This window comes from Pseudopipra pipra, chromosome 3 (assembly GCF_036250125.1).
Source record: "Pseudopipra pipra isolate bDixPip1 chromosome 3, bDixPip1.hap1, whole genome shotgun sequence".
In the NCBI taxonomy this organism is placed as follows: Eukaryota; Metazoa; Chordata; class Aves; order Passeriformes; family Pipridae; genus Pseudopipra; species Pseudopipra pipra.
The window spans coordinates 92,276,685-92,290,638 of NC_087551.1; the positions used below are offsets into that span (position 1 = coordinate 92,276,685).

At 36.8% G+C, this 13,954-nt stretch overlaps 1 protein-coding gene and 1 long non-coding RNA gene across 2 annotated transcripts in view; one reads left to right on the forward strand and one right to left on the reverse strand.

Moving 5' to 3' along the window:
• LOC135412012 (uncharacterized) overlaps positions 1-13,954 on the forward strand; it is a 175,828-nt gene that overhangs the window by 14,723 nt on the left and 147,151 nt on the right. The gene's annotated exons all lie outside the window — the stretch shown is intronic.
• The window catches only part of TINAG (tubulointerstitial nephritis antigen), a 45,562-nt gene continuing 31,689 nt past the window's right edge, over positions 82-13,954 (reverse strand). The window contains exons 10-11 of the mRNA XM_064650339.1: positions 1,821-1,866; positions 82-754 (exon numbers count right to left, since the gene is read on the reverse strand). Coding sequence (XP_064506409.1) covers positions 638-754; positions 1,821-1,866 — 163 coding nt within the window. The 3' untranslated portion in view covers positions 82-637. The remainder of the gene's footprint in view (positions 755-1,820; positions 1,867-13,954) is intronic.

The following is a 13,954-nucleotide window of genomic DNA, read 5'->3' on the forward strand; positions in this document are numbered from 1 at the left end:
CTGAGCATATACATCAGTCAGAGTATTGTCCCAAATATGGGTTCTTTCAACCTCTGGGCAAGAAGCTGATCCAACACAGAGTCAAGGTCAATAAACATGATTTGTTTATTTGATATCTTCACAGAGGTGGGTGCTAGGTGATGAATCCACAAAGCTGGCACACCATCAGTATGCCAGATGCTCATTTTTATACACTTGGAATAATAAAAAAATGGCATATCCCATATACATAACAACCTAAAGGTATAGTCACAGAAGGTTAATCTGAGAGGGTGGGTAGAGCAACATCACTTTTCAAACCATTCAATTGCTTCGATATGATGGGATTTGTTTCACTTGCATGGGGTGTTTTGTTTAAGCCAAGATGATCATTTGATCAGAAAGAAATCTAGGAGAGTAGTTTTGCACTTTTTCCTCACTGAAGAAACTTAACATTAGAGCCCAGATTTTAGGAAGATCTTGCAAGCAAATCAGGATTAGCAACAGCATGATGTGGTGTCTGCAGTGTGTTCATGTCAGGAAGACCTAATGAGGGCTAATAGAAAGGTAACTTACAGAGAAGACATTTTATTTCTCTAGGAAGACTCAACTTGCAACAATGGAAAGAATAGATACATCAGTGTTTGGTACAGATAGACTATGGCTCTCCCAAAGTAGCTAAAATCAGCTTCTCAATATCGCACTCATTTTGTCCACGTAGAATCCTAAAATAACCATTTTCTCCCCAAGATTTTCCCCAGGAATTTGCAGCGATCTAAAAGTAAACAAAGCAGAAAAAAAACTTATCAGCTTTAATTTTAAAGTAGTATTTAAAAATGCGAAGTGTAAAATACAAAATCAATTTTTGTGTTAGTTTCCTTTTTAAGAAACCGAGTTTCTCAGATTTGGTGCTCTGAAAATCAGCATGCATCTTTTTCTGATATCTAGTAATTTGTTCCATTTTGCTTTGATCAAAGTTTCTGTTCTGAAATCAGAGTTAATAAAAAGAGAATATTATTTCTATGAGAAAGTTTGATAAATTGAAGCAGAAATTATGAGACAAAAATTTGACTATTGGCTGCTGAAAGAGGACATTGAAACAATAATAGTTGCAATACCAATTACAACTAATCTCTTAAAGAGAAACCAAAGATATAAAAAAAAGATAACTTAATAAAGTTTCATTGAGGTAGCTATTGACATATTGAGAAATTTAGTTTCTGATGAAGCCAGAAGTTCTCAGTATTTTTTGCCAGTGAAACTACTACCATAAGCTCTGCCATCAGCTATGTAAACTCCAAATTACTTTTGATGAACACAGGAATAATGAGATGAGCTGTTAATCCAAGTGATTAAATTTGACTTACTCTAAATGGCTTAAAGGAAATGTTCTTTGGTTGGTTGGTTTTGGTTTTGGGTTTTTTTCCTGATAGCTGGACAGCAATTACTAACATTGTTTAAATAGACAATTTGTCTTTTTGTAAATTTTTTAACAAATATTGTTGATTACTTTTATTCAGTCTCATTTGTAGACATCAAAAAGAACAGACTCTTCATGGAAAAATTTAATAACATTGAAACAGAAAAGACAGTGCAGGAAAAAACACAGATATAGGTGGGATGAAACAGGCTTTGAAATAGAGATAGATGATACTATAGTTCAAGGGTCAGCATGATAGAAGTTGCCATAGAGGGAATAGAATTATGCAGGACACTTTAAGGTGAAGGAAAAAAAATAGATGCAGAGAAAGTGAATGAAAGTAAAGAATTAGCTTTTAGATGATCTGTGTTGTAAAGATCTTTTTTTCTGCCTCAAAACACAGTCCTAAGGATTCACTTACCCAAAACTTCTGTTTCTGTCCTTTTTTGTCAGGTAATGACCCCCACCTGTTAGGAAAGAATGGTACTTTGATGCAACAAATAATCAGGGGAGAAGAGCTTGTCTTAGTTGTCCTAATTATCAGTATCAGAACAAGGCATGACTAACAAACTCTGATGATGATGAAAATGAAGATAAGTACCCCACTAACCACAAGTCAAATTGCCATTAGGGATTACAAAAACTTAATGTAAGTGTAGTTTTAATTTGTCCTTCCAAAAACCTGTTTTCATTGATGAAATCTCTCCTCTGGGGGGCTTTCCAGCTGAATTGAACTCTGCAGGAGTATTGAAATTAATGTGAACACATTTCTTCAACTTAGCTGAAGATCCCTATGAACATTTTTTTAAGGATCTCATCCAACACTTTTACAGAAATAGCTGGTGAGTGGGGACTGAAAATGTTCCCAGTTTTTCTTAGCTCAAATTGAATTGCTGACAGCCTAATCTGTTTTATTCCACAGTGTGTGTGTGGGGGGGTGACCTCTAAACTTACTTGCTGCTTTTGACATTTTGAGGACATGCTAAATTTGGTGGGAATATCCTTGAAACCACATGAGAGATTGTCCCCACCTGCGAGGTGAGAGAACATTCACAGTTGTGTCATTGTAGTTGAACCACATAGTATTCTGACTTCTAGGCCTCACTTTATATATAGGGCAGAAAAAGTTCCAACCTTATCATCCGGATGTATTTCAACAAGCAAAAGTTGCATTGCACACCTTGGTAGCTATGGTATGTTTACTGGATGCTTAAAGAGCTCTGTGTTGTTTTGAATTTATACAACGAATGCTTGTCTAGTTATTATTCACAGTTCATGATGCTTGGGTGCCTATAAAAGGGCACAAATAAACAGAAAAACAAAGATGTGTTTCCCACAGTGTAAAGTTAATCCTAGGATATATCCAATGCCATTAGCAGGGTGTTTATCAGTGTATATCCCACCAACACCACATGAGAGCTGTATTTCCAGTGCACTGTTCACTTTGAAAGAAAAGCAACAAAAATATGTTGAAAAATCCCACACCAGGAATGGGAAGATTTTTCCATCATAATTGTATTTGAACAGCCACAGTGGCATCAACTCTCCTTGCTTAACAGTGAACTCTCATTTACATGGAATACCTGCACTTTCAGCTAAAGAGAAAAAGAAAAGACAAATGGGTGACTAGAACAGAGGCAAAGTGTGAGTTACAGCTGCAAGCACAAATTGTAGCTACTGCTCATTAAACATAAGGAATCATAAAAACAATGTTGGTCATAATGACCATGGAATGTAATTGTTGTTTTTTAAAGGGCCTTATGATGCTTTTTGGTTTAATAACCAAGTGAAAGTTCAAGAATTATTAATAATCTTTGATATCTCTTTGACAAATATATTTTAGATACAGTCTGTCATGATCACAAATTTAAAAAACAGATATATCATAGTCTATCAGATTTCATGTCAGATTCAGATTTACTTTTTTCCTCATGACCATTTTACTAAAGAAATTTACATCAGCTGCAGTGTGAAAGTCCAATATTTCAGTCTTAAAGACAAAGTAAAATTGTCTTGAATTTTTATTCATGTATTCCTGCATTCTGTATGCTTTATTTCTCCCACTTGTTTGAGTAGAATGATGACCAGTTCTCTCAGATGCATATTTCTGTGATTAAATGTTTTTATAACACCTGTTATATTCTAAAAGAGTCAGTATCTAGTTTCACACACTGATTGGAATTTATCTATTTTCAGAAATGTTTCTAAATGGAAGAAAACTTAGAAACCAAAATGGAAAAAGATCCTTTTATTATCTTGACTATAACATATCCATGAATTTAATTTCCTAGGTTTTGTTCCATCAGAGTCTGATACCTAGTTACTTGGCATATGTGTTTTATTTACAGTTTAGAAAGAAGAGCTGCTTACTCAGTAATCAATGCCTATGGGCACTCCTCAAATACTCTAATACTCAGGGGGCCCAAAGAACACCACTCTGTTCATGCCCCAAGGTGCTGGGTTATATATTTGGGTTTTGTGGGTTAAAACCAATTGTTGGTCTGTATAATTGTACTTATTGTATTATTTTATTAAATTGTTATTCTGACTTATAATCTCTCTTTCGAGTTGAGTTCATTTCCCCTGCTGGTTTACCTTTACACCAGCACAGGTGGGTATAGAAAAGATAGAGCAGACTCTCCGGATATATTGTGGTGGTGCCCCCCTGCCCTCCTTCCACATCCCCCACTTGAACCATAACCACCAGAGGTGGTTGTGATGGCTGCATCCAGCTTACTCTGGACTTTGGGGGACAGATGACAACAGGGTCTAGAACAGAGATCCAGATGTCTTATTGGCATGCAAATAAGACTTAAAGTATATCATCTTATTCTATTAATAGTGGACAGCCCATGGACCAGTGAGCTTCCCTGCACAGCACAGGTCATTGGTCACAGCCAGCATAGCTTCATGAGAGGAAAGTCCTGCTTATCAAACCTGATTTCCTTTTATAACAAGCTAACCAATCTAGTTAATCAAAGGAAGCCAGTTGATATCATCTTTTTGGATTTCAGTAAAGCTTTTGATACTGTCTCTCAAAGTATCCTTCTGGACAAAATGTCCAGTGCACAGCTGGATAAATACATCATGTGGTGGTAAAGCAACTAGGCTCATGGGTCAAGCACAGAGGGTAACAGTGAATGGGGTAACATCAGACTGGTGACCTGTCACTAGTAAAGAACCTCAGGGCTCCATCTTAGGTCCTGTGCTCTTCAACATCTTCATAAACAACTGGGACACAGGACTGGGAGGGATACTAAGCAAGTTTTCAGATGATACAACTTTGAGGGAGTTGTTGACTGCCTCAAAGGCAGGGAGGCCCTGCAGAGAGATCTTGACAAATTAGAGAATTGGGTAATCACCAACCATATAAAGTTCAATAAGGGAAAGTGCTGGATTCTGCACCTGGGATGGGACAACCCTGGCTGTACATACAGGGTGGGAAATGAGATGCTGGAAAGCAGTGCTGTGGAAAGGGACATGGGGGTCCTGGTCGATGGCAAGTTGAATATGAGTCAGCAGTGCCCTGGCAGCCAGTGTCAATTCACACACTGAGGCAAGATAATTCTGTTTATTCTAGTTTGACAAAGTAGGGATCTAGGTGGTAATCCACAAAAGGGTAGCTCCCCAATCATGAAAACTTTATATTATTTACACATTTTAACAAACAAAGCCATCAGCATTCATTGATTACACATTACATAGTTTTTTCACCGATTAGTACTTAATCCCTTATTTGCTAGTTAAGTTTTTTGCTTCTCATGTAATTTGTGTCCTGGGGTGCATCAGGCAAAACATTGCCAGCCGGTCGTCGGAGGTGATTGTCCCGCTCTGCTCTGCACTGGGGTGGCCTCACCTTGAATATTGTGTGCAGTTTTGGGCATGGCAATATAAGAAAGATATTAAGCTATTAAAGAGTGTCCAAAGGAGGGCAATGAAGATGGTGAAGGGCCTTGAGGGGAAGCCGTATGAGGAACAGCTGAGGTCACTTGGTCTGTTCAGCCTGGAGAAGAGGAGACCGAGGGGAGACCTCATTGCAGTCTAACTTCCTCATGAGGGGAAGAGGAGGGGCAGGCACTGATCTCTTCTCTGTGGTGAACAGTGACAGAAGCCAAGGGAATGGCCTGAAGTTGTGTCAGGTGAGGTTTAGGTTGGATATTGGAAAAAGGTTCTTCACCCAGAGGGTGTTTGGGCATTGGAACTGGCTCCCAGGGAAGTGGTCACAGCACCAAGCCTGCCAGAGTTCAAGAGGTGTTTGGACGATACTCTCAGGGACATGGCATGACTCTTGGGGATGGTCCTGTGCAGGGTTAAGGGTTGGACTCAATAATCCTTGTGGGTCCCTTCCAACTCAGCATATTTTGTGATTCTGTCATTCTGTGAAGCTGCACACCAGTATCTACTCTTGAGTAGAGATGCCTCCCAGGGTTACTCCTGAAAGTTGAGAGATTCCTTAACACAACAGATTCTCAGTAAGGGATTCATAGCGTGTTAAATTTTGAAATCTTAGCTAAGTGGTATAAAGGACTGATGGTGTGTATATAATCCTTTAGACCATTTGTCAGGTCTGGGACTAGGAGTGGATCCAGCCTCACCAAGGCTCCTCTCCAAGAAGGAATTTAGAAAGCGAGGGGGTCCTTTTTGAACCTTGTGAATCAATGGGAGAGTCTCCCTAAGAGTTTCGTCTGACCCCATCATCTATGCAGCAAAAATCAAGTGTACCTTGCCATCGAATCTAGCTAAACCACTGTCACATTTACTATTGAACTTTGTTGACTCAGTACCTTATATCAGTAAAGTATATTGTTGCCTCTCACAAGTGAAGTGCATCACTTGGTCTGAGACAACCATGCACAGACAATGGCTAGAAGATTTTCACAGTTTTCAGCTAGGAATATTGCAACTAGACATAAGAAAAAAAGGTATTTTACAAGAGTGTTTAGGCACTACTGCCTAAGTGAGAGGCTGTGGAATATCTGTCCTCAGAAGTATCCAAAACTCAAACTGAGAAGTCCCATGAACCTGAACTATGTAGATAGCTCTGCTTCGAGCTGGAGGGTTGAACTAGATGACCTTCTGAGATCCCTTCTAATCTAAAGTATTCAGTGATTTAAGCAACTTTATCTAAGATGGCCCCGACAATTTAGGAATCAGAGGGTTGGAAGAAACAAATTCCAGACTCAGTTAGTCTACGGTTTTATGAATTACTATATTTTGTATTCAATTTCTAGATTTTGTTTAACAGTTCATAGGTTGTGATGGAGCAATTTGTTTTGCCAATTTTTTAATGGTTGCAGACTAAAGAGGACATAGTAGGTTTGAGTTACTGTTTACTGGTCAAAACCAGCCTTGCGGTTAGGAACAGGTTAGGAACCAGCCATGAGTCAGGAACAGGATTTAGCAGAAAATGTGGGTCAGATTGCCATCTCCATAGATGCTGAGCTTTACTGGTAGCAACTGTGGCATAATGTCCTAGGTCTGTTTATCAAAGCTTTCCTAAAACTTGGCACTTCACACTTGTTCCAAAGACTGGCTGAAATTCACCAACTCTCAATTCTTCCAGGCTAACGTACTTCTCTCAGTGTGGAAGAGCACTCAGTTGTAATGGAAACAGCTGTCTTTTGTGAACAACACTTATATATTATTCAATGATGCAGTGTTTGTAGCCACATGTCAGTTTGATTTAACATCTTGCCTCTGGGAATGAATGCCATCTCCATCAAGAATATTTCTTGGGATTTCTTGGTTCATTCATAGAAATATACCTTCTTAAGAAGAAGCCATTCTTTCAAAAAACTCCTAAGAGGAAAGTGTTTCTGCAGTAGCATCTTTAGGAAAGGAGAACGTATTTTCTAAAACAGATTTCTCAATTTTCTAAAATACATTTCTCATCATAAGTATCACATTTGATCTTTTCAGTTTCTCTTTTTCCCTTTTTCTGTCTATAAAGAATGAATTTATTCTGCATTGTATCCCTTAGTTGCACCTATGAAATATATTATGGCATCCAAGCACAGCTTCCACTTTAAGCTTAACTTTAGATTCCTCAGAGGAAACAAATCTCTAAATATCCTTTCTATTGCTGAGCTGGGCATCTGAGGGTGAGTTTTTTGAGTTATAAAGAAATAAATAGTCTAAATGAATAATATTAAATTCAGTTTGAATTTTAACTACCATATTACTTGCTGTTATAAATACTACTCCTTGAAATATGAGCAAAGATGGAGGGAAATGGTCAGATAATATTTAACAATCTGAAAATAAATCCAGATGAAATGTTAACATCCTAAAAGTCTTACCCATCTACTAGACTGAATGGAAACTGGATAGTATCTTATTTCAATAATACAGAAAATGAGACTGTTTCAATGTAGTTCACATCCTATATGTTTTCCTACATACATGTAACTCTGTACAAATATCTTTTCCTGAATCTGAGTGATCTTTCAGATTTTACCTCTTTATTTATTCTATATTTAAAACAGACATTAGTTGCAAAAGTTTATTCATTAATAAATTAAAAAAGAGACCTCATGGAAGACACTATGAGAGTAAAAAGTAACCTGGCGTATTAATGATAGCAACTGTGAAAAATGATAGCATTCCAGACCATTTTCCCTGCAGAGTAGCAGCTCAGAGAAAGTGTTGATTGGTCCCTCAAAATCTTCAAAACCAAAATTAAAAAAAAAAAAAAAAAGCATGATCCTGAAGGAGTTAAATAAGGCATTGTGGTTTAAAACTGAAACCCATACCACTGCCACGCACTGAAAGATCTGCACAGATTATAAAACGTAATAGTAGTAAAAGGATATTATTAATCAATGCAAATTTTTGCTTTTGTGTACTGTGGAAAAATAGAATATATAATAGTTTCTTTACAACGTTTTCCAAAACATAGTTAATACAGTGTGCTACTGTTTTACCAGTTGTCCAGGACAGGATTAGTTTTTGCAGTAGCCAGGAGGGGGCTTGGCCAGGACCCAGAGGTTATTCTATACCACCTCACACCATTTTTCAGGAATGGGGGAAGGGCTCTCTTCCAAGTCAAGTAGTGTGGTGGAGGGAGTTGTTGGAGGGGTTTCATGTGAATAGTTTGCCTCTTTCTTGTAGCCCTTGTCATTATTATTGTTGCTGTGACTATTCAGTCTCTTCTCTCGTTGCTGTTTCCTGTAAATTGTTCTTATCTCAGCCCATCATTTTTACCTTCTGTGCCTTCAATCCTCCTCTCCAGCCTGATGTTGGGGATGATGGGGAGGGAGAGGGGGAGTGGGAGTGATGGAACGGCACCTGGTTTGGAGTGTTTCAGTGGGAACACTAAATTGGGGAATACCATTCCTAAACCACGACACTGGTCTCTTCTGAGATTCAAGAAGCACGTTGACATTATTATCCTTTATGTAAATGTTAATGTCAGAACTCGAATAAGAATTTGTCTTTTTCTTGGTAGTAAAAACTGTGGGATTTAGTTCAAGATTAAGATATCTAAATGTATGTGTCCCACAGTAGCTAACAGAGTATATTGGGATACATTCACTTGCTTAAATGCAGGTGCCTGGGGCTGTTTGAGATGCCTTAGGGTGCCTGAGACATTCACATGTTTCTGGCAGACATGACAGTAGACATGACAGCAGACATGAGACATTCCCATCTTTTTGGAGACACAACTCTTTCCACAGCCAGTAGCACCAAATACCTCTGTAGGGGAAACTAATGGACCTACAAACAGTTGTAGCTGAGTTGCCCTCCTGTCTCCACTGACTTTGTTGAATATATCACCATCTCTGTGATGAGAGTTTGGATATCTAGCATATCACACCTGCCTGAATCTCGAATTGAATCCTGACTAACAATAGTTTATAACTAACCATAAATAACTAACACTAAAAATTGAATATTTAATTGCCTACTGAAGTGAGATAAGAAAAGGAGAAGACTGTAAATTACTAGGAAATAAACAGTAAATGAAGTGGTAGAATGGGCATCAGCAGACAATAAGAATGTAGGAGTTTCCAGAACTACACAACTGTAGCACATGATTTCAGAATATATCATGAGGAGAATTAAGACATTACAGACTAAAGGACTTGGATTCTATCCATCCAGGATAAAATGAAAGAATTAAGATAAGAGGGTAGAATTAACATCATAAACAACATGGGCATTGCAGTTCTGATATCTATCAGTTTTTCACAATATAGCACGAAATTGTAGATGTTACATTTGGTTGAACAAAATTAAAGCAGAAATGTATTGTGCAAAAAAGGTTGTCAGACTGATCTGGGGTGCATTTTATGTTCCTTCGTGGCTCAGAGCAAGAGTTGGTTCATGGATCAACAGACTGGAAGGAAAAATTATGCTTTAGATGATAGCCCTGTATTCTCAATCATAGAACAGAACCCCTTTGTGCTGGGCATTATAAGTGAAAAGGATTAGCAGAAGAACAAATACTATTGCCATTATCTGCTTTCAGAAACTAATCTTTAAAGAAAATAAATGGGAATCTACTCATGAATCTGAGACGTATCACTATTTTGACTATAAGTCAAAATCAATAAGAATTTATGAATTATTGTCACTGCTTCATAAAAAATTATGACACTTTCAGAGTTATTAACTGACACAATTTCATTAATACAGTCAATATTATATCTTCTCCTTTTCTTTCCCTGACAGTTTTTCCTCCTGGGATCCTACAGTTCATGTAGTCAATGTAATCGTGACCAGTTTTTCCTAAAGTGGACCTATCCAAATCACATTATCCTAATTAATGACATTCCAAACTAGTTGAAGGTAAACAGAGATCTCCAGTGTCTCTAGGGAAGAGAAAGCATTGAAACTAATTGATCTGATAGTGAGCTCCAAATTAGACATGGAGTCTGCTTTAGAAATGTCAACAATATCAGAAAGAAAACCTAAGAAGCTGAGATTAAAAGTAGGCAAGATCATACATGTTTTGAGTAAAGAATTACACAGCATATGGCTGGAGCAATACACTAAATGTGATAAGTCACTGCTAGGAGTAAAAAGAGCAACAGTAACAGGTATTGGTGTGACAAATTGAGACAAGAGTAAGCCAAAATATAGAAACTACTAGCCTAGATGTGTGTAGGACTCAAACTCCAAGCAGAAAGAGAAAACTTAAAGTCATATAATAATCTGCAGATACAATAATGGAAAGAAGTCCAGGAAAGGAAACATCAAGAAAAAGCACCCCAACAATTAAGGAATTTAACTTCTGGTGTAGTTAGTTCCCAAGCAGAATTGACAGAGACTTAAAAGTGAGTTGACACGTTCTTGGACACATTTTTGGACAATATCCATTAGAGAACAATAAATATTACGTTTTCTGGAAGATGACCAAAATAATCTAATAGCACTCTTTTCTTTACTTTTGTGATTATTTTGGCTTGATATTTATTCCAAATGAATGACATTTCAAAAGCAAACAGATGCTGGACCTCATTACTTGGAGAGAAAGGGATTTTATTAGGGTATTTTGCAAGGCTTTAGATAACTAATGTCCCCATCTTTAGTATTTTTAGGAAAAGCCTTACCCCATTCAAAGTTTCCATTTTATTAAGAAGAAAAAGAAGATATTTTAAGCAATCACTAAGGGAAGGTGTCTCTGTCAATTACTGAAAATTACTTTTAAACGGGAGTTTTTCTTCTGTCTGACAAAAACATACTGGAAGAAATACTCCACTAAGCTTTTCCAAAAGAAACCATCACGATCATCAATCAAAAATAACCTTGAACAAAAAGAATTAATTTCACTGAACTGCATTCAGTCCCTTCAAGGAGTAAAAGTAAGCAGTGTATTTCCACATACACAAAGGAAGCCCTCTTCAGCTGACTCTGTAAAAACCATCCTGGTACTCTTTGAGGTAAAAGGCTGAGTACTTGCAATCTTGTATAAAATGATTTCCATAATTCTGTGTCTGATTTTATATAGTAGAGACACCTTAGCTGTCCTTTTCAGTAATAATTTTCTCTTCATATTAACTCTGTAGGAGCAATCCCTGAATACACAACTCTGCCTGGCAGTTAAAAAACTAGAATACGGAGACTCTTTCAGTATTGTTACACAGAATGGAAATTGAGGTTTTTTTGAACATCCCTTGTTTCTTTTCCAATAAACTTTATCACTGCAGTGAAGGTGGACTTTACATGAGAAGCATAAATAAAATTATCAGGAAAAAAATAATAGCTGATAATTAAATATCATTGAAAAAAAATAAAAAACCTAGAAATATAACCTAACACAACAAAAAGGGTTATCAGCAATGTCTTTAAAACCAAGGCATTTTGCCAGATTTTAGTGTGCTTACATTCAACTTTGTAGGTAAAATGTTGTTAAAATCTAGTACAGCAAAGACTTTTGAAGAGTGTGCTATATAATATTACACAAACTGACTCCTTAAGACTAAAGCTGTCAAAGAAAGCCTTAAAAGTAGAGAATAATGACAGGTCTCAGACCTCAAGCTAATAATTCCTGCAGATCTATTGATATTAGTGGAAGTCAATACTTTGCATAAATTGTTGACTGGACAGAAATACATGTGGTCTAAAACTTCTCATCTCACTTTCTTCCCTGCACTTGATTGTATACCTGTCATAATGCTATCAGAGAAAAAAGGCCTAACTATTGCAGAGAATGTCCTATTCTTAGTGCATATCACAAAAACCTAGTGTCTTTCAAAAACTAGGAATTTTATCTACTTACTTAGACAAAAGTTTAGTTCTTAATCTTTCATTAATAATAAGAAGGTTAGGGTCACTGACTAATGTTTACGACAAGAAAAAGCTTCTTAGAAAATGGTTGCTGGAATTTGAAACTACAGTTTTGCCTAGACTTTTCAGAATGGGAGATGAGTCAAATTACCAGTGAGTCAACAGTTAAATCACTCCCACAGATCTACTGTAATGAATTATATGGAAGACACTCTCATGGATTTAACTGCATGAATCATCAGACACTGTGTGTCTTTTTCCCATGACCTTCTAACATATTTCTCTTTGCTGTAAAATATGTTTGAGTGTTGCTGTTAAGTTTTAACTACAATACTTGATGTTGGTTGTCTGACAATAAAAAAGTACATTATTTTTTCCCCATGAAAGAAAAAGGGAACACAAGGCAAGGTTTCTTTATTCAGGAAGAGAATAATTTGGGTTACAATTTTTGGTGGTTTAAGATATTACTTGTTTGTTGCTATTCTGAGTGTAAGTTTAAGAGAGAACAAAAGGAAAATGTAGAGAAAAAGATTGTCTTTGAAGGCAAAATACCAGATGTCACTAACAGTAGACACTGGTATCTTTTTTAAGACTTTGGACTTTGCACAGTAGAGTCATTTAATTTTGTATTAAATCTTAGAATTCTGTTGCTCTGTCCCCTCAACACTAAACCAGAAGTTTTTTTGCCTCACATATCAATTTTATCTCCATTAGTATGGCTTTTTGTGTTAAACATTCAACCAATGTTTTTTCAGTGCACAGATGTTTCAGTCTAGTAGTTGGCTAAGCCATTTAATTTGCTGCACAATTGCATTTAAATCATCCAGTGAATCATTGATTAAAATAGAGGAGAAATGTGTTCCCAGTTAATGTACATGTCGGTGTCCTCTTATTGAAGTCCTTTGTCATTCTGAGCACTTTCCAAGGATCTGAAAACGTATCTTGTTCATGAAAGACTATAAAGGCTTTTAATAATACTATTCTTGCCCCTTCCAAGCCTTAAGATGACAGTCCATAGATTTAATTGTAGCCAAAGGCATGGGCTTTGAGACCGTCCTGGATTTTTCAGTGTCAGATCCAGTTTTTTGGTGAAGGTATGGATCATGTATTGTAGCTTGGCACTGGTAATGAAGTGATGCAGAGGAAAAAGTCTGAGAGAAGATTTGTCTGCTAAAAACATTAAAGATGGATACTTTACTTCACTAACTTTAAAAAGAGATTTGTTTTAACTAGAACCACGGCCACTTCATCCCATGTACTTCGTTTATACTGAATAGAGGAAGTGGCACCTTTAAAGATGGCACCTTTACACCATCAACAAATCTGCCTCATGTTTTCTTTTCTTATGGACACTATCTGCTATTGAATAGATACAACAGGTTTGTTCAGATATTATAGCTTAAATGTACAAATCTGACAGAAACCTACCAACAAGTTAACCTTTGATGTGATTTTAGTCTAGTTTTATTAAGAGATGTTGAGAAAAAGGTGACAGTTTCATATGTAATATGGAAGTTTCATTGTGCCTCTTTAACTTGTTTTCATATTAGTGTCATCAAGAGCTGTAGTTATATGTGTATATACATATGGATCCATGAATGCATATATGTACCTACACACAAACATACATGCAAGACATTCCAAAAACACTGTCCTCCTATAAATACTCTGTACCAGTAATTTGGGTTTTAATCTACTTTAGGATGCCATTACATGTAGGATTTCTCTAACCTAATCTAGACATTTTCATTTTAGCTGTATAAGTCTGATATTATCCCACAGATTCTTTTATAGTCCACAAAGTGTAATCACATCCAACAAAGC